Genomic DNA, 18,537 nt, shown 5'->3' on the forward strand with positions numbered 1-18,537 from the left:
GATTCGCAATATGTAACAATAATTAAATAAAAGCGGTTATAAGGTAAAAATGCACAATAGTTTAAAACCTATATTAAAATCAGATAATATACCAGTTATAATAGTTTAAGCGACCGTGCTAGAACCACGGAATCCGGAGATGCCTAACAACTTCCCCCGGGTTAACAGAGTTCCTTATTCAGAATTTCTGGTTCGCAGACTTCAAAAAGGAAAGTCAAAATTTTCCTCTGTTTGGGATTTAAAATAAATCGGTGACTTGGGACACCAAATAAACTATCCCAAGTGGCGACTCTAAACAAAATTGAATAAATTAATCTCATTTCGAATAATGTCACTTTAATTGGAAAAACTCCCTTGTACTACTTTCGGGCGTGTAAAAAGGAGGTGTGACAAGTGGTATAAGAAATCTAATGTTCTTATGGTCCTTTGCCAACTATTATTCCAGAAAAAGGCAGCCAAATACTTACAAAATCAAATGAAGGTAAACAAAAGAAAAATACAATTCATTGTCTTCAACACAGATTCACAAGTAAAAGAACTGTTTACAATTGAATTGAGGATTCAAAAGGGGGGAAGCAAACTTTCTATTTAACAAGTATCCAACAAAAAGGGAAAGGGAGTAAAACCAGAAAGTATACGAGAAGTATGAACACTAGTTAATGAACAAAATCCTTTATTTGGCCATCAATCACTCAAACAGAAATTCTCTACTAGAATCATGACTTGCAAGAAGGTCGAAAGGTTTGCTCATCGAGTCCTTCAAGATTGTGATTTCACCCTCTTTCATAAGAATGTCTTCGTCGAGAGCCTCTACCTTCTTTTTCAACATGCTGATCTCAGAGTTCAACAACATGTTCTTCTCACTGCAGTTCTTAACTTCCTCCCACATTGCATCTCTCTCCTGAGATACTTTTGGTAGTATGTCCTTCACGACGCTAAGTTCCTTCATACATTCTTGCAATTCATTTTGGAGCTGATTCAAATTCTCATCCTTCTTTATCATCTACCAGAATCAACCATAAAAAATAAAAAAGAAGAGAAAAAATCATGAATAACCACAATGGAATCAGCGGATATATTCACATGCCAGTAATTCATGTATGCAATTCCACCAAGAAAACCCTGAATTTCAGATAGAACAAAGATGAGCCTTAAAAAGAAAAGCCAAAGACAAGTAGAAAGCTAATGCAGAGAAAGTAACATGCAAACAAAAGCTCCTAAGCAATCCGAAGTTGAAAACAGGAAAAAAAAAATCCCTTTGCTGCAAGATCTTAATACTGCCTGCTTACCTGAAGCTCGAGATCTTTCATCTTGTGTTTGGCACAAGAAAGAGTATCCAGCGCATTTTGCACTTCGAATTTGAGGATGTCTTTACCTCTAACTGCTGCTGCCAGGTCAGCCTGAAGTTGCTCTATATCCATCTCTTTGGAATAAAGCTTTTCCCTTAACACGGTTGTCAGCAAAGTCTCTGATTTGAGCTCTAATTGCTTCAATTCCTAAAACAAAACCAAACAAAGAGCTAGCAAGATTAATCAACAACACACGAGCATGATTAGCAGCTTGCGAAATAATAGCACCAACTTACAGATGGCTGAGAATCTGAATGCACTGGGTTGGACTTCTCATTTATCACAGATGACACTGTCTGCAAACTGCTAGTCAAAGTCTCAATTCCCCTCTTAAGACCCTGGATTTTTGCATTGCTTTCAATTAAAAATTGACCGTCAATTCCCCCACCACTTTGTCTGACATTCGCCTTTGTGTACTCCATTAGCTTTCCACAAAGCTGGCTGCTCTCCCTAAGCAAATTGAGCCCCTGATTTTGCAAGCAGCAAACTCGATTGCACAATTCCTGATCAAGCCTAAATGTTGAGAACCCACCCTCCTTTCCGTTGCCTCTTAACCGATTCAATAAGCAAATGTTTTCATGGCGTAGAGAATCAATTTGAAGCCTACAAGACTCCACCTCCTTCCTTAGAGAACGCTCTACACCTACCAATCTTATTTGCTCTACTTGCAACTTCTCCAACTGGTTGTCGTAGTTTGCTGGACTCTTCTTGCCAACATCCTCACAAAATCCTCGTAGAACATCGATTGTCTTCTCTTGTTCATTGCAAGTCCTTTGCAATCTAGCAATAGATCTGTTCAGGTCCTCGCATTCGTTAACCTTTTCCTCATAGATTTCGCGGACATAATCTCGATCGTCTTGAGCTACTCGGTATTCCTCTTGTAACTGAGAAAGCTGCTGCTGTAAATTTTGATTCTCCTTTGACACTTCCTCTATTCTTTTAGTCAATTCTTCAAGTTGTTTTTCTGAAAATGATATCTTGCTTCTATTATCAACCTCCTTCTCATTAAGTGAAGAGACTTCCCTTTGTAGAGACACATTCTGCTCTGCAATCTCCCTCACCCTTTCACGGAGTTTATGTTCTCCAACTTGGTATTTCTCAAGTTTTAGAGACCACTCGCTTGATCTTCTATCCAACTCCTTTTCAAGTGCTGATTGTAACTCATTCTTTTCTGTCTCCAATCTTCGTGTCCGTGAATCTAATTCTGCCTTTAGTAGTCTGCTTTCTTCCTTAGCAGAAGCCCTTTCAGCAACTTGATCTCGCAGAATGCTTGAAACTTCAAAAGCCATTTGTACCTTCTCCTCTGTCAAGTTTCTAATAGTCTGAATCAACATTGAAACACTAAGGCCTCTGCCATGAAGAAAGTTTCCCTCTTCAAGCTCTTCCGAGAGAAACACAGCACGATCCTCAGCTTCCTTAAGTTTTCTCAGTAATACCGAATCTGAATCGTCTTCCATCCCCAAATAATTTCTCTCGCACAGGACTGGAATCTCCTCATACGTCCTACCATTAGATTCATTTGCAGAACTACTCTTCCGGGAAACACCATCAGAACATACACTTGGACATCTACTTAAATTTCTACTGTAGATATCTTCAATAGTAATTGGACCGTCAGCATCAAAATCTTCTGAACTTATTTTTGCCATCGACCGAGACTGAGAGAGTCTCTCGACCACTTTCTTTGCTAGTTTTCGCGGAGACTCATGCTCAAAACCAATCTCATCCATCTCTCCAGATGTAAAACATAGTTTAGATGCTTTTGCTTCTCTGAAAGATTGAGATATTGGTCTCTGCTTCCTAGCATCGGGTGGCGAAGCAAGAGCAGTATGTTGAACTCTTGGCGGCAGCTGTCTGCCGGTGTATCCAATCTCGATATGATCTTCCGTAGGATAGTGGTTAGCTGAGGCACTTTTTTCCTGCTCTTGCTCTCCATCTATATACCGATCTAAAACTTTGCTAGAGACATTACTGGAGCAATAAGAAGAGCTCTCTGATGGATCATACTGTGTTCTGAAATAACCATTTTCTGTATCACATGTCTGAGAGAAATTCTCTGGGGGCTGCCTCTCAGGAGTACGAGTACGACCACTGACAAAAGTAACGAAAATATGTGTCATTAGTTTGGAGAAGCAAATGCAAATTGAAACATCAGTGTAAGTGTGAAAAATCTGCTACAGAAAATGAGATACATACTGGCGGCATGGATCACGACCTGATTTCTTAGGATGAGCTCTCTTACTGTGACATGGAGATCTGCTCGGATCCCTGAAATTCCTTTGTCCTAACCCACTGTCATAAAAGGATCCAGATGACAATGAAACGCTCCTTCTAAGACTTGGAGAAGAAACTTCCTTCTTGTTTTTTGATTTGTCGATGTTGTCTGATGATTTGTCCTTTGATGGTGCTGAAGGGATGTTATTTACATCATTAGATGATGTTCGGAAAAAGAAAAACTTCTTCATCTCTATGTATGGACACTGCACATGAATCTGCACAAACAAACAAGTCCATGATATTTCAGGGGACAAAGAGCGGAAAAACACACTGTGTTCCAGGCCTTGAGAATATACTGCAAGATTAATTCGGAGTTTACAGAGATATTGGAACAACATTGGACTGAACCTTATTTTATCCTTGACCCACAATCAGCAATTGATAAACTACACCTCAATTGGCTACATTAATCCTTTATATCAAAATGATCGAATTCACGCTTAGAAAGATGCCATTTAATTCTAACACACATCACAATAAATAACAGTTTTCGATTGTAAAACTGATACATCAAAAGTGCATTTCAAGAAAACCACCAGATAACACTCATAAACAACCACTCACCAATAAAAAATTCATGCAAATATTGCAGCTAACTAAATACTTAGAAAACAAAGTAAAAGAATTCTCTTTCTACACGGTTCTTCTTCAACATAAAATAGAATATATCCTGTACATGTTTTTTCTTCAACACATTCAGATGATCAATCTGACTGAGGAGCATTATATTATTTAACCCACCAAAAACTAACTTTTTACATGCTAGTTCTGAGGCACAAGTTGATCAATTAGTTTTCAAGAACTAACAAACTTATTTTCCGAGTATCTGCCCTACTCTCTCAGAAGGCTAAAAGAAAACTAATCGCACAACTCAAAGCAAAAAATGTAAATCACATCTGCTTGTTGTGCAGTATATAAGCTACAATGAGGACAAAATTACCCGATACCTATGTCGGTGGAGGAATTAGTTGATGTGCGTGCAAACTAGCCCAAACACCACCGTTGTCAAAAAGAAAAGCCTACCATGAGTTTTAACAAGGGAGAAGCAAATGGAGCATTTATTTCACCAACCCTTTCATTAAGGGAAAAAAAATTCATGAGAACCCCAAAAGAATCAATCAAGTTGTTTCTTACTCCTGATAAAAAATCATTAGTGTCAGAAACAGTAATGAGTACTCTCTGTCAATCTAAGAAAAATACTATATCATAATCTAAAAGACCAGAGTAACCCTATTCCTCTTAAACCCTAGAAACACCCTTTAATTATTCATATCCACCTGGGGTTATTAATGCATATATAATTATACATGAAAAAGAAAAACCCTTCACAAGTTTATGAATTATTACATCAGAATAACAAATCAATTATTAAATCAAATACTACCAAGAATGAAACATAAATTATCACATCAAATTGTAAGAAAATAAAAAAAAAAAATAAAAACAAAAAACAGAAGAGATGAATAAAACTTTTTAATAAACCTTAAAACAAGAAGCTATACAGCTTAATTAATCAAAATCACCATTCTTTTTAAGCATTGAAGTTTCGGTTAGAGGCAAATATATAAATAAAAAAGACCCAAACAAACAGTACAAGAACAATTCAAAGAACTTCATAAAGTTACCAAAAATTATTACAAATCCTTCTGGGAAAAAAAATAGTCTACAACCATTTATGGCAAATAATTAAATTTTTTTAAAAAAAAGGAAAATCCCACCTGGAGGGTTAAATCCAAATTTAATTCTAATTAAATTTCTTAACTAATTTCTCCACAAAATCACAAGAAAACACTTGCAGGATACAAAGAACACATATGCCTACATGTAATTAAGAGAATTGCATATATGTTAAAAACTTGAATCAGAAATATAAAATTGTCAGAACTCACACACACACACACACACAAAAAAAAAACTCAATTAAAATCAAGATCCGCATGTGCTGAAAAAATACAAACTGAAAAAAGGAAAATGAAAGAAAAAAAGATTACTGAATCAAAGAGTTGACGGAGTTGACTGAATCAAAGAATAATTCAATAGAGATTTTTTGAGTATGAAGTTTTTGTGTATGTATGTATATGATGATGAGGGCAAAATGCAGGAACTGTTTATTTGGACTAATAAAATAAGGGATTTAAAGGGAATTAAATTGAATGAAAGGGGTAAATTTGTCCAAATAAAAAAGATTTAAAATTTCAATGTGGCGGAAAAAGCGAGGGTCGAAAAAAAAGTAACGTTTCATTTTCTTCCTTTTTTAGTTGGATGGGCTTATGGCTGTGGGCCTCAGGAGCGGACTTTCTTTTCTTTTTTTCATTTTCTTTTATTTTTGAAATAACTACTAGTACTAATATATTAGGAAAAATATATATAAATTTATATTGCATAATACTTAGCGATCATTTGATTAGCAATAAAGTTAATCTAAGTACTATAATCCTAAATTTATTATCCTGCATTCAATGTGGGATAAATACTTAATACCATTATTTTGATATAAAGTTTGAATTGATATTAGCTAATACCTATAATAAAATACTGGATAAATGCGACGTTTCCTTTTTAGAAAGTTCAACCAGTGAGAAAAAGCATCACTTTATTTGCCAAGTGAATGATTTTTGTTCAGCTGAATAATTACAATTTAGAGACTAAGATAAGAGCCTCTCTCACACGCACACATACCACCACCTACAATCGTAGGGTCATGGGTTCGAGTCATCAAAGGAGCAATAGCTCTAACAAAAGGAATCAAAAGGGGAGGAAAATAAATAAAAAATAATAATTTAGAGACTATATTACAAAATACTAGAGTGCAAAGGAATTGTAGTTTGAAAGGTTTGTGATTCCTAAAAACTTTGTCAATATATATGAGAACAATTAATTTTAAGCTAATCAAAATTCTTGTTTTGTTTCAGATTTTAAGATTAATATTCTTAAATGCTTATTTACATTATCAATTAATGAGTCCTTTTAGAAATATGAAACTTAGTTCTTGTTTAGTAACAAAAATCTATATGTGCGAAATCTAGTTGTATGCGAGTTGCGACATACAACTTCACAAATAGGCATTGCATAAGCGGTAAAAGCGGATTTAGAATTTAAAGTTTATAAATTTTTACTAAAATATTTAAGTATATTTACAATAATAATTGGGTTCATAATAAAATATTTATAAATATTTAGTGAAATTTTTAATACATATATAATATCTGAGCAAAATTTATCTGGCTCGCGTGAACCAATATGTCACACAGAAAATCCGCCCTGACCAAAGGTGCATTTTGGGGGTTCTACGCGTGAATATACATATATAATATTTTTAACGGTTAAAAATTAAAGTAAATATCTAACATAATCACGATTATATAGAAAATGTGTAAGAAAAATATATGTCTTGCATTAATTGGATTGTCGGGTGCAAATAAATATTTACTTATATTATATTATAATCACACACTAACACATGCATTTTTAAAGTAGAGTTGTGCAAAATTCCACATTTAGTTATCAAAAAGTCTTTTGTTCATCCCAACGAGAACAGACCTTCAACTTCTGTGCAATCATTCTCTGTAAAAGGATTAAGATAACTTAAAATAATATGTAACTGTTTATAGTAATATTAATTAGGTAACATAGAAATTTGACTAAGTAATCTGCTATAATCAGCTCAGATATACAGATAATGTGGAAATTATTTACAAAGTTAGTATATAATTAATTAATTAAATTCCATAAATAAAGGGACAAACCAAATAAGAGCATTCACACTAAAATATATTCATTTCCAAGAAACATGCAAGAAAGTTTCAAGAGCAATTAAGCAATCATGCTTGTTCATCCTTTCTGGCACATAATGATGCAAGCCTCTATAATTGAATCTAATGACTAAATCACCTTTTGCTCCCCCCCCCCCCTCCCCCCAAGCTAAGGTCGTGTTTGCTTATCAACGTGAAAGGCTCTCTTAACCTTTTTCATATGTTAGTGGTGTTTGGAGCAACGTTAAAGTTATATACCTCGACAAATAGTGTTAAATATATGTTATATACCTTTAAAATTTAATATTTTACTTATATACGTAGTGTAATTTTGCGACGAAGGGTGGTCAACTGACCCCCTTTAAGAAATGTACCTTCGCCCCTGGTTGTCTATATCATACCCTCTAAGATGCGATCCCTCTCCTGATTATGCGTGAACACGGAATATCTAGTGCAACGAAGTACGAACTGCTTTTTTTAGTGATGTTTGGACCATTTGCGCGTATTCTACCATTCGATCGAGTAATTGCTGTTTCTCATTAGCCCCACTAATATTGATATTAGGGAATTATATCCACCAAAATTTAAGCAGATGAAAAGAAGACGTGATATCTTTTTTGTTCGTAGGTATTTGAACTCTTAACTTGTGTCACTAACTTTATTAACTATTAGAGCACACATGAAAACCTCTCTGAATTTCACGGCTAGTCACAATTCTAGCCGCGTTCTTTTCTATTTGGTCCAATATCAGTTGATGGATGTTGTTCTCTTTTTTGCTTTACTCATGAATTCTCAAAATGTTAGACTAATGTGCTTTTGGTGCTTTTTCATGTAGGAACTGGGAATCGTATCTGATTTTTTTCTTACTATAGTACTAATCTTTTTTCAGTGATTGACATCAATGGCGAAGTTAGGAATTTCTTCAAGGGTGTTCAAACTTGAAAAAAAGTAAAAAAAAAAATTGACAAAAGGTGTTCAATATATGTTATATACCTCCAAAACCTAATATTTTACCTATATACGTGGTATATTCCGACAAGACCACCCTTACCAGAGTGTAACTTCGCCCCGATTGACATCTATTATGCATCTTATCTGTATCGAATGGCAAAAGTAAAAACCTTCACAATACATCAAAAAAATAGCAAAAATCTATAGTTACACGCACTGATATAAATAGAGACGGATCCAAGATTTAAATTTTACGGGTTCAACCTTTAAGATTTTTAGCATATAATCCATTATATTTTTAAAGTTATGAGTTCACATCCATTATTCGTTGCAATTGTAATTTATTTTATACATAAATTTATATTCCACGAGAAAAGTATTGGGTTCAACGCACGCCTGTCTCTCTAACGGTAACACTGCCATTTCCACCGGCAAATTTCCACCGGCAAATCTCAGCGCAGGTGATTCGTCCAGGTGAACCAGGTAAGTTCGGCCCTCTCTTTCTCTCTCCTCTCCTCTCATTTCTCTCTCCCGGGTCTCTCTCTTCCTTTCCCTTTCTTTTAACCCTAACAGCAACTAGGCCGGCGACTGGCGACCCATCGGCGCAAGTTATCTTCTGCTTTTCCGTCCCAGCCACACTACTCTCCCATGTGTTTCCCCTTTTTTCAAACCTTGCCTCGGCGTACCTCTAGTTCTCGGGCAGGCACTGTTTTCCGGCGACCGTTCCGGTGACAGTCCTCCCCCTTTTCTTGGCCTCGGGGTTTGCTGTGTGTGTTGCAAGTAGCACTTTTGGTGGCTGTTTGGTGACGGGTGGGAGGTGCACGGACAAGCATAGCGAAGCAGGCCATTTGACAGTCACAAAGGGCTGGACGTCGGGTTCCAAAGCACACAGGTTATATTTGCGGGAATTGTTGCAGCTGCCCAGGCAAGCGCGAGGCATACGGGCGAGTAGAGCGGAGCATCTCCGGGTGCATCAAGTAATATTTCCAGGTTCTTTCCATCAGGAGTTGGTACCTCCCATTTTCTTGTCTCTTTCTCTGTGTTAGATAATTTGTGGCTATCTAGTTAGCACCATTTTAAGCGTATTTTTAGTATTTTTAGTATACTTATAGTTGCAACCGGCTATTTTCTGGTTTGGGCCCGGGTTAGTGCCTTCCGAAGTCTGTCGTAGGTATAGTGGTCGTGGAGTGGGATGGTAGAGTAAAGTCATGTCCTCGAGGGGTGCCGGGGGTGATAATGGGGGTGGGGAGGGGGTCAGGGGTTGGGACGAGAGGAAAGAAGGGTAAGGGGAAAGAGGGAGGTTGTAGATTGAGGATCAGGTCGTAGAACATAGGCACGCTGACGGGTAAGTCTATTGAGTTGGCAAAGATTCTCTAGAAGAGAAAGGTTAATATAGCTTGTGTCCAGGAGACTAGGTGGGCAGGGTCGAAGGCGAGGAATGCGGACGGGTATAAGTTGTGGTACTTTGGAGTCGTGAGGGGTAAGAATGGAGTGCGTATCTTGGTGGATAGGGATCTTAAAGAGTCTGTGGTTGAGGTTAGGCGAGTGAATGATAGGCTAATGTTTATTAAGTTGGTCATTGGTGAGTGCACCCTCAATGTAGTTAGCGCTTACGCGCCACAAGCGGGCTTGGATGAGGAGGTTAAGAGGCGTTTTTGGGAGGGCCTGGATGAGATTGTGCGTAGTATTCCTCCTACTGAAAGGTTATTTATTGGAAGGGATTTTAATGGCCATATCGGGGCGGCTGTTGGTAGTTATGGCGAGGTGCATGGTGGCTTTGGCCTTGGGGATAGGAACGGAGGAGGTACTTCGATGTTAGACTTCGCTAAGGCTTTCGAGCTGGTGATTGCGAACTCAACTTTTTCGAAAAGGGAGGAGCATCTGGTTACTTTCCGAAGTTCGGCGGCGAAGACTCAGATCGATTACCTTCTCCTCAGAAGGTGTAATAGAGGGTTGTGCAAGGATTGCAAGGTTATCCCAGGAGAGACCCTCGCGACTCAGCATAGGCTCTTAGTGATGGACATCGGCATTATGATGAAGAGGAAGAAGAGGTATGCTTGTGGCCGACCAAGGATTAGATGGGGAGCTTTAACCAAGGATAAATCCCAGGAATTGGAGGGGCAGTTATATGCTATGGGAGCTTGGAAGAGTAGTGGAGACGCGACCACTATGTGGTCAACTACGGTGAACTATGTGAGTAAGGCGGCGAGAGAGGTGCTAGGTGTATCGAAGGGTTTTTCTAGCAGGCACCAAAGAGACTGGTGGTGGAATGACATAGTCTAAGGTAAAGTGGAGGCGAAGAAGGTAGCGTACGCGAAGTTGGCAGGGAGCTCAAGCGAGGAGGAGAGGAGAGCGAATAAAGAGAGGTACAAATTGGCTAGGAAGGAGGCGAAACTGGCGGTCACGGAGGCTAAGAATGCAGCGTTTAGCCGTATATACGAGAAATTAGGGGAGAAAGGAAGGGACATGAAGTTGTTTCGGCTGGCTAAAGCTAGGGAGAGGAAGGCCCGGGATCTGGACCAAGTGAGGTGCATCAAAGATGAGGATGGTAGAGTATTGGTGGGAAATCCCCAGATTAAGCAGAGATGGCAGACGTACTTCTATGGTCTTCTAAATGAGGAGGGGGATCGGGATATAGCGCTAGGGGACTTGGGGCATTCAGAGAGTCTCCGAGATTTTAGGTATTGCAGGCGTATTAGGGTCGACGAGGTCGTGGGGGCTTTGCCTAAGATGAGTAGGGGTAGATCGACGGGGCCAGATGAAATTCTGGTTGAGTTTTGGAAGTATGTGGGTAGAGTAGGATTGGAATGGCTGACTGGGTTGTTCAATGTAATTTTTAGGACGAAAAGGATGCCGGAGGAATGGAGGTCGAGTACAGTGGTACCGTTGTACAAGAATAAAGGTGATATCCAGTGTTGTAACAATTATAGGGGTATCAAGTTACTTAGTCATACCATGAAAGTCTGGGAGAGGGTGGTGGAGGTGAGGGTGAGGAAGACGACGTCTATATCCGACAATCAGTTTGGGTTCATGCCGGGCCGCTCCACTACGGAAGCTATCCACCTTATTAGGATGTTGGTGGAACAGTACATGGATAAGAAGAAGGATATGCATATGGTGTTTATTGACTTGGAGAAAGCGTATGACAAGGTTCCTAGGGAGGTGCTCTGGAGATGTCTTGAGGCAAAGGGCGTGCTGGTATCCTACATAAGAGCGATCAAGGATATGTATGATGGAGCTAAGACTAAGGTTAGGACTGTGGGAGGTGACTCGAAGCATTTCCCGGTTGTTATGGGATTACACCAAGGCTCTGCGCTTAGCCCATTCTTATTTGCCCTGGTGATGAATGCTTTGACACAACACATTCAAGGGGAGGTGTCATGGTGTATGCTATTTGCTGATGACATTGTTCTAATTGACGAGACGAGGGCAGGTGTTAACGAGAGATTGGAGGTTTGGAGACAGACTCTCGAGTCTAAGAGTGCAAGTTTAACACTGAGTCGAGGGATATAGGCGGGGACGTGAGGCTTGGGTCACAGGTCATCTCTAAGAGAGATAGCTTCAAGCACCTTGGGTCGGTGATTCAGGGGGACGGAGAGATCGACGAGGACGTCACTCACCGCATAGGGGCGGGTTGGATGAAATGGAGGCTTGCATCTGGAGTCTTGTGTGACAAGAAAGTGTCACCGATACTCAAAGGTAAGTTTTATAGAGTTGTGGTTAGACCGGCAATGTTGTATGGGGCAGAGTGTTGGCCGGTTAAGAACTCCCATATCCAGAGGTTGAAAGTAGCAGTGATGCGGATGCTGAGGTGGATGTGCGGGCACACTAGGTTAGACAAGATCAGGAATGAAGATATTCGGAGGAAGATGGGCGTCGCCCCTGTGGATGATAAGATGCGGGAAGCGAGGCTCAGATGGTTCGGGCACGTACAGAGGAGAAGCATCGATGCTCCGGTGAGGAGGTGTGAGCGGTTGGCCGTGGTGGGCACGAGAAGAGGTAGAGGGAGACCTAAGAAGTATTGGGGAGAGGTGATCAGGCAAAACATGGTTCGTCTGCAGATTTCCGAGGACATGGCCCTTGATATGAAGGCCTGGAGGACTAGCATTAGAGTTGTAGGATAGGGGTAGTGGAGCTTTCCTTGCTGCATGCCTGGGGTGAGGCGGGATTGGATTGGGGTTGATCTTAGATAGTTTGCAGTTTATGTTGAACTCACACTATTCTTGTTGTTTATCTTAGATTCCTTAGACTCTGGTTACTGTTATTGCAAGTCATTCATCTTTTGATTTTTAAGTTTCTGTTACTATAATGGTTTTTACTGGAGTTACTAATGAATTCTCTTTTCTTTTCTTATTTTCCTTGTTTTTCTTTATTTCCGTCGTTCTGAGCCGAGGGTCTATCGGAAACAGCCTCTCTGTCCTACCGGGGCAGGGGTAAGGTCTGCGTACACATTACCTTCCCCATACCCCACTATATGGGATTTTACTGGGTAGTTGTTGTTGTTGTTGTTGTTGTTGACAAAAATACTGGGTTCAGCTGAACCGGTACCGAAGGGCTGGATGCGCCCTTGTGTAATATAACCTCAGAACAAAAGGATAAGATGAACAAAGAGAATTTTCAGATTTAGCCATTGCAAGACCTCACCTTGACTGGACGCAAATTTTGCTTCGAAGATGATTATACGAAGATAATGCTCCGCAGAAAAGCTTCTGTTTTGCCTTAACAATTACCATATTCAAAGCAGCAGCATCCAAAAATTCTCTGGTACATAATCAAAGAACTAATAATTACAAAAAAGAACCAACTCTAAGGTTTGCCTTCTCTTGGTTCAGTACTAGTGTTTCCCTCAGTGATTAGTTATATGGCTTTGGCAATCCTTAGCTCAAGCCTTTAGAGTTGAGTTAGGCCCAAGCTATATCAAAGCCAGGCCCCCCAAAGTTAAGCTCCTACGGTAAATTGCTCACGCTCCAAGAGTTGAATTAGGCCCCAGCTCCATCTCATCATGGTATCAAAGCCAGGCCCCCGAAGTTGAGAAATGGATGCTGGGGCAATCCTTACCCTTTGAGCTAGCTTTTGGGATTAACTTAGACTCAAGGTCCATTCTTATTACTTATACTTGTAATGGCATACAGGGCAAGAAATGGATGAGGTTAACTTGTTTTAAATATACATGGATTCTCATGGCAATCTTAACAAACCAGCCTCTATATGGGGAGTTCGAACGAATCAATTCCATTGAAGAATTATACTCTGCAATTAGGATACAAACTATTTTTAGTAATTAACAGTTGTAAATCTCTTTAATATAAGTGAAGCTTTTAGTGTAGTGGCAAGGGTAGCTAACACTTGCCCTACAACAAGCTTCTTCTGCAACTACAAAGAGCATTATATTCAAGGCTTATGCTTCACAATTATATGTTACCAATTGGACCGTCCATAACCAGAAATAATGGACAATAATACACCAACTTCTTAATGCATAGAACTGCTCTCAGAGCTTTTCGATATTCACACGATGTCTATATAGTAATTAAAACAAATTTACTACTCCATGGAATGGTTAACATTTTGTTAACAGACGGTCATGAGCATGCTATCTGCCACTTCCAACAACAGATCACAAGAAACCGAGACAGACAACACAAATAGCAGAATGTATTCATGCGAGTCTCTCATCATATTTCCAATCGATTTGCCAGATGAATCTCAAATTTGCACCAATTGCTGTATTTCAACTTTACAATTGGTGAATGCTCTGGTACAATATTCAGGAAGTGATATAACAACACTTGGCCAACAAGGAACTTTACAGTCATAGTTAAACCACTTCCAAATAGTGTCCCACACTTCTAACCAAATTCAAGCTGAATATAACAAGCCACAGCTTAAAGCGGTCTCGAACACACCATGTGCAAGACAGTTTCAAATTCAGGTCATTCCAAATAATTCAATTACATGTTTCCAAATAGAAGGAGAAATACTTTAAAAATTAAAGGGCAAGGACAATAATTACTTGTGATTAAAACACACTTGCCAAGCTGACTGTATCATATGCACCTTTTTAAGGTGACTCGCTGCCCCTTGGAGAAGCATGATTTTCATCATCACCCATTGGGCTCCCATTCTCCACTGGGCTTCCATTGTCCCTATGGATGGGGCTATTGCTGCGACTGCGGCCATTTTCTTCAATAGGACTCAAATTTCTGCGTTCGTCTATTCCAGCATCGTCTGTAGGGCTCCTGCTATGATCAGAACCATTGGCTGCCCTATCACCCCTAGGGGACGGCGTACCTCTCTCTTGTGGACTTCTTTCATCAGGTGAAGGGCTGTATTTCCTTCCTTTTGATGGAGGTGGTGATGATCTATGAGGGCGAGGACTTCTTGATCTTCTTTCTTCATGCTCAATGCTACGGTCCCTCTTCACAGGAGACCTGGAGTCGCTCTTCACAGGAGACCTGGAGTCCCTCCTCACAGGAGACCTGGATCGGCTGCAAAGAAATCAAACACACCATCTGTTAATACTTTATTTATTTATTTAGATAAGGTTATGGTAAAAAATATGTTTTAATATCATAAAAGGCAGATGAGATAACCAGAATGTGTTAGTAGTGACGGCACAACACTTTTTTTTTTTAATGACCGAGAAATCCGTCTAGGGCCGATCCTTTGGACCAACCGCAGCCTTCGAAACTCGGTGGATAATGGGCCCGCCCCTCTACACTTCTCCACTTAAATACCAGGCTTTGCTTTGCATGGTGTGGGGGCTCGAATCTATGACCTAAGACACAAATCCACCACCCTTTGCCACTTGAGCTAGGCCCTTGGGGCCACAACAGTAACACTTTCTTGGTTTAGCAACTCAAGCTTTCACATATTATCCACATGATACATCATGAAATGACAAATGCAATTACTTATCTGATGGTATTATTTCAACCATGAGTGACAATGCCAATTCAGTATCTCAAAACATAAGGCCAAAGCCATCAACGAAGTGAAACGGGGCACATTCCAAAAGGAGGAAGAGCAAATCGAGAGACCTGTAGCTACGACCTCTGCTGTAACTGTGGCTGCGACTTCTGCCACGACGAGGAGACGGTGAGCGGGAATAACTTCGTCCACGTCTGTTTATTAAAGAACAAATAAAAAACTTAACCATTAAAGCAAACTAGAGCATCAAAGAATACACAGCGTGAAATAAGAAGATGGCAACTAGGAAAATACTTCAATTTCTTGGGGCTATTCTGACAGTTTCTTTCTATATGACCTCGCTCCCCACAGCGGTAACACTTGTTCTTCCAGTCCCCAGCCTTACAATCTCGAGCCCAATGGCCATCAAGTCCACAATTAAAGCAACGACCTGTACCTGGAGGAGGACCTCTGCCGCCAAACTCTCGAGATCCACCTGGACCACGAGGTACCTGCAATGCAAATAAATTTTATAAAAAGGACATCTTGTTTTAAACAATCTGAAAACAACAGATAGATCAAGGCAGAAAAATAATGAAATCACATGATCAAGGCATATCTTGAAAAATACCAAGAAAACCAGATCCTTGAAAGCAACTTAATTACTTAAAGGGATAGCGATAAACACAAGATCCTCCTCCCCCCACCCCCGGGCGACATGCCAAAAGTAAATAAAAGCTATATTGAGAATTGAAACATTATCTCCAAATCTTCCAAAAGCATGTTCCCAAAAATAATTATGTTCAAACCAGCTCCATGATATTTTCCTACTCACTGGCCATACAGCCTGAGAGTGTTTTCATGTATCTTTTTTATTAATATTCAAAACGCAAATGTCATGTGAATGTAAATTTCTAGTGTTGTACAAACAACAACATAAAGATACTACAACTAAAGCATATAACATTTAGGAACATATAACAAATGCAGTCTGTGTAAACTCACCCCTTTTGCGAATTCCACAGTAATACGGCTTCCATCAACGTCTCGCCCATTTAGGCCATATCTTGCATCATCAGCATCTCGAGGATCACTAAATTCCTAGATTTAGATGAAAAGCAGACAGAAGCTTATATCTCAAATATATGAGACAAGGATTAGGTAATCCCGGTGCAACCTTAAAAAATATCATTAACAGAAAGGGAAGAAAAAAAATAAGAAAGGCGTACCACAAAAGCATAGTCACGCTTCATATCCACATCACGTACTCTGCGTAAATGGGTTCCAGAAAGAGTAAGGCCATCAAGTCATAAGAACCGAAGGGTTGATTACTTCGCCCCTCAAAGATGAACTAAACACCACTTTGGGATTGTGCCATTTCCATCAAAAAAACACGCAATAACATTATACAAAGAATCGCCACACTCCGCAAGAATGGGAACCAATTCCACCAAGGCAACCTCCCACCACAAACCTCCAGGATGGGCAAAAACATAGAAACCTTCATAAACATCATTCGAGTTAAAAACACTACGACACGGGGGATGTTGCTCTCACACATTTTGTACAAATTCAAAAAACAAAGAACAGCCATTTTAACGACTTGGGTGCCCCCCCCTCCCCAGTGTTATCAAAGGCAAGAAGCACAAAAAAACTCTAAGGTCCGTTAGGGCTTTAAGCAGAGCGCAAATAAAGCGTGGGCTTTAATGAAGCAAGGCACAAATGGAGAAAAAAAAACATATATGTGTAGTTCAAGACTAATACTTATAAGCATGAATAACAAATATGTGGACAAAGATATGGAGATTACAATTAAGTGAAATATCAATTGTTTAGTGTCGCCTCTTCAAGATTACGCTCATTGGCAAGTAAAAGTATGTCTTAGAGCCTTGATGTGACACTGAAGCGCCCACAAAGCGAGGCGAAGCGCTCAACATGTTTTGAGCCTCGCTTCAGGGCTTAAGCGCGCCTTTGACAACACTGCATCATAATGCCCCTATAGCTGTTTTTTTGATGCTCAAGGATGGAATGTATTTCTAACAAGGAACTTAAATGATTGGGAGATGATCACAATAAGATAATCAATATGCACATCACTCAACTAATCAACTATATCTCAATTCTGAACAAGCTTGGGTCAGCTATAGAATCCTTAATATCCATTCTACTCTATTCAGGCCCATTTCATTCCACTACTAAATAAACCACTAAAAAGTTAGTCTTGGTCCTATTGGAACCTTCATTTACAACTACTCAAAATTAATTTACGATCACATGTGTTCAATCATTAAGCAAAACTTACGAATGGTTAAAAATTTACCTCCCGTATCTGCTGAAGACGTCCTCCAAGTCTCGAGATCGCGTTCTGGAAGACAAATGTCCAACATAGAGGCGTGTACCACCATACCTATCATCATACCGCGGCATCTTCTCTGCAACAAAACAATCTAATCAGCTCCATTACTTTTTTCTTACCAGTATAATTAGCTCCATTACTTTCAAATGAATTAACACAAATGGAAGCTCAATTAAAACATCAAACGAATCTAGAAACAAGAAACCCACCTCTTCAACAAATTTGTCGATTAAAAAAGCAATTCCTAAATGAATTACGCACACGCATTTCGTCTGCCCATTTGTAAGTAAATGTTTTATATGAACGTCTGTGAAAAAATAGATTGAAAAGCGCAATTTGCTTACCTGAAGGTCGAAGAAGGCACAGAATTTAGCAAGAACCCTAGATCCGATTCGATCGAAGAGAGGAAGTGAGCATATTCTCTCTCTGCCATTTATAGTTCAGTGTCTGGGCCTCAACAGCTACTGGGTTTGCTGTTTCCTAGAGCGGGCTTCTCACTTCAAGCCCATTGAGGTTTCCCTAATGTAGTACATTCTCATTTTGGAATCTCTGCAGAATTGAACTGGCCGGATTCACTATTTTTTTTAAATAGGTATACAAAGATTATGCAGTTATTATATATATAATTATATATATAGTATATTGCTTTTTTCAATTTAACTAGTCTTAGAGTACACGTGTTGCGCGTGTATTTCATATCAATAAATATAAATTTATAAAAATTACATAGATAGTATGCATAGAAGTGTTCGAATTATAAAAAAAATATCTAAATTACTGGGGAAAAGATTCATGAACGTTAATCGCATTTATCTAAATCAATAAAAGAAGATCCCTTCTCTACAAAATGCCTTATTATTTGGACTTTCGTTAGGAATAGATTTAGGTTCTCACGCCACTTTCTAGGTAGATTCGTTCATTATCATGATTAGAGAAGATACTT

General features: G+C 39.3%; 3 protein-coding genes across 7 annotated transcripts; 1 reads left to right on the forward strand and 2 right to left on the reverse strand.

Annotated features, from left to right (window-relative positions):
- Positions 1-482: 482 nt before the first annotated feature.
- LOC107812418 (uncharacterized) lies at positions 483-5,753 on the reverse strand. 3 transcript variants are annotated; one of them, XM_016637515.2, is made up of 6 exons: positions 5,618-5,721; positions 4,574-4,762; positions 3,546-3,841; positions 1,586-3,440; positions 1,290-1,496; positions 483-1,003 (listed from the first exon to the last, which is right to left on the reverse strand). In XM_016637515.2, the coding sequence occupies exons 3-6, from the start codon at positions 3,812-3,814 to the stop codon at positions 689-691; spliced, it is 2,646 nt and encodes an 881-aa protein (XP_016493001.2). In that variant the 5' UTR covers positions 3,815-3,841; positions 4,574-4,762; positions 5,618-5,721; the 3' UTR covers positions 483-688. The 3 variants fall into 3 exon arrangements, with proteins under 3 accessions (XP_016493001.2, XP_016493000.2, XP_016492999.2); XM_016637514.2 differs by having other exon boundaries at positions 4,567-4,762; XM_016637513.2 differs by lacking the exon at positions 4,574-4,762 and having other exon boundaries at positions 5,618-5,753.
- Positions 5,754-9,889: 4,136 nt separating this feature from the next.
- Positions 9,890-12,869, forward strand: LOC142166076 (uncharacterized). Its single transcript, XM_075224492.1, has 4 exons — positions 9,890-10,526; positions 10,614-11,231; positions 11,843-12,316; positions 12,739-12,869. Exons 1-4 carry the CDS (start codon positions 9,890-9,892, stop codon positions 12,867-12,869), a joined length of 1,860 nt encoding a protein of 619 aa, XP_075080593.1.
- Positions 12,870-14,040: 1,171 nt separating this feature from the next.
- On the reverse strand, positions 14,041-18,077 carry LOC107812417 (uncharacterized). Of its 3 annotated transcripts, XM_075225598.1 has the most exons (8): positions 17,939-17,978; positions 17,804-17,866; positions 17,559-17,670; positions 16,468-16,507; positions 16,244-16,339; positions 15,554-15,750; positions 15,370-15,453; positions 14,041-14,817 (listed from the first exon to the last, which is right to left on the reverse strand). In XM_075225598.1, the coding sequence occupies exons 3-8, from the start codon at positions 17,663-17,665 to the stop codon at positions 14,391-14,393; spliced, it is 951 nt and encodes a 316-aa protein (XP_075081699.1). In that variant the 5' UTR covers positions 17,666-17,670; positions 17,804-17,866; positions 17,939-17,978; the 3' UTR covers positions 14,041-14,390. The 3 variants fall into 3 exon arrangements, with proteins under 3 accessions (XP_075081699.1, XP_075081698.1, XP_075081700.1); XM_075225597.1 differs by lacking the exon at positions 17,804-17,866 and having other exon boundaries at positions 17,939-18,077; XM_075225599.1 differs by lacking the exon at positions 17,804-17,866 and having other exon boundaries at positions 16,468-16,739; positions 17,939-17,998.
- Between the last annotated feature and the right edge of the window lie 460 nt (positions 18,078-18,537).

The sequence above is a fragment of the Nicotiana tabacum genome, chromosome 11 (assembly GCF_000715075.1).
Source record: "Nicotiana tabacum cultivar K326 chromosome 11, ASM71507v2, whole genome shotgun sequence".
NCBI lineage: Eukaryota > Viridiplantae > Streptophyta > Magnoliopsida > Solanales > Solanaceae > Nicotiana > Nicotiana tabacum.

Bases quoted from the DNA above. Each gene is read 5' to 3' on its own strand.
- LOC107812418 (XM_016637513.2), bottom strand. From the start codon at position 3,814: ATGAAGAAGTTTTTCTTTTTCCGAACATCATCTAATGATGTAAATAAC. The intron at 3,441-3,545 runs GTATGTATCTCA...TACTTTTGTCAG, and splicing joins GGTCGTGATCCATGCCGCCA to TGGTCGTACTCGTACTCCTG. The intron at 1,004-1,289 runs GTAAGCAGGCAG...TGATTCTGGTAG, and splicing joins TGAAAGATCTCGAGCTTCAG to ATGATAAAGAAGGATGAGAA.
- LOC142166076 (XM_075224492.1), top strand. From the start codon at position 9,890: ATGTTTATTAAGTTGGTCATTGGTGAGTGCACCCTCAATGTAGTTAGC. The intron at 11,232-11,842 runs GTGATATCCAGT...CGAGGGATATAG, and splicing joins ACCGTTGTACAAGAATAAAG to GCGGGGACGTGAGGCTTGGG. The intron at 12,317-12,738 runs GCACGAGAAGAG...TATCGGAAACAG, and splicing joins TGAGCGGTTGGCCGTGGTGG to CCTCTCTGTCCTACCGGGGC.
- LOC107812417 (XM_075225597.1), bottom strand. From the start codon at position 17,665: ATGCCGCGGTATGATGATAGGTATGGTGGTACACGCCTCTATGTTGGA. The intron at 16,340-16,467 runs GTACGCCTTTCT...ATCTAAATCTAG, and splicing joins AGCGTGACTATGCTTTTGTG to GAATTTAGTGATCCTCGAGA. The intron at 15,751-16,243 runs GTGAGTTTACAC...TTTGCATTGCAG, and splicing joins CTGTGGAATTCGCAAAAGGG to GTACCTCGTGGTCCAGGTGG.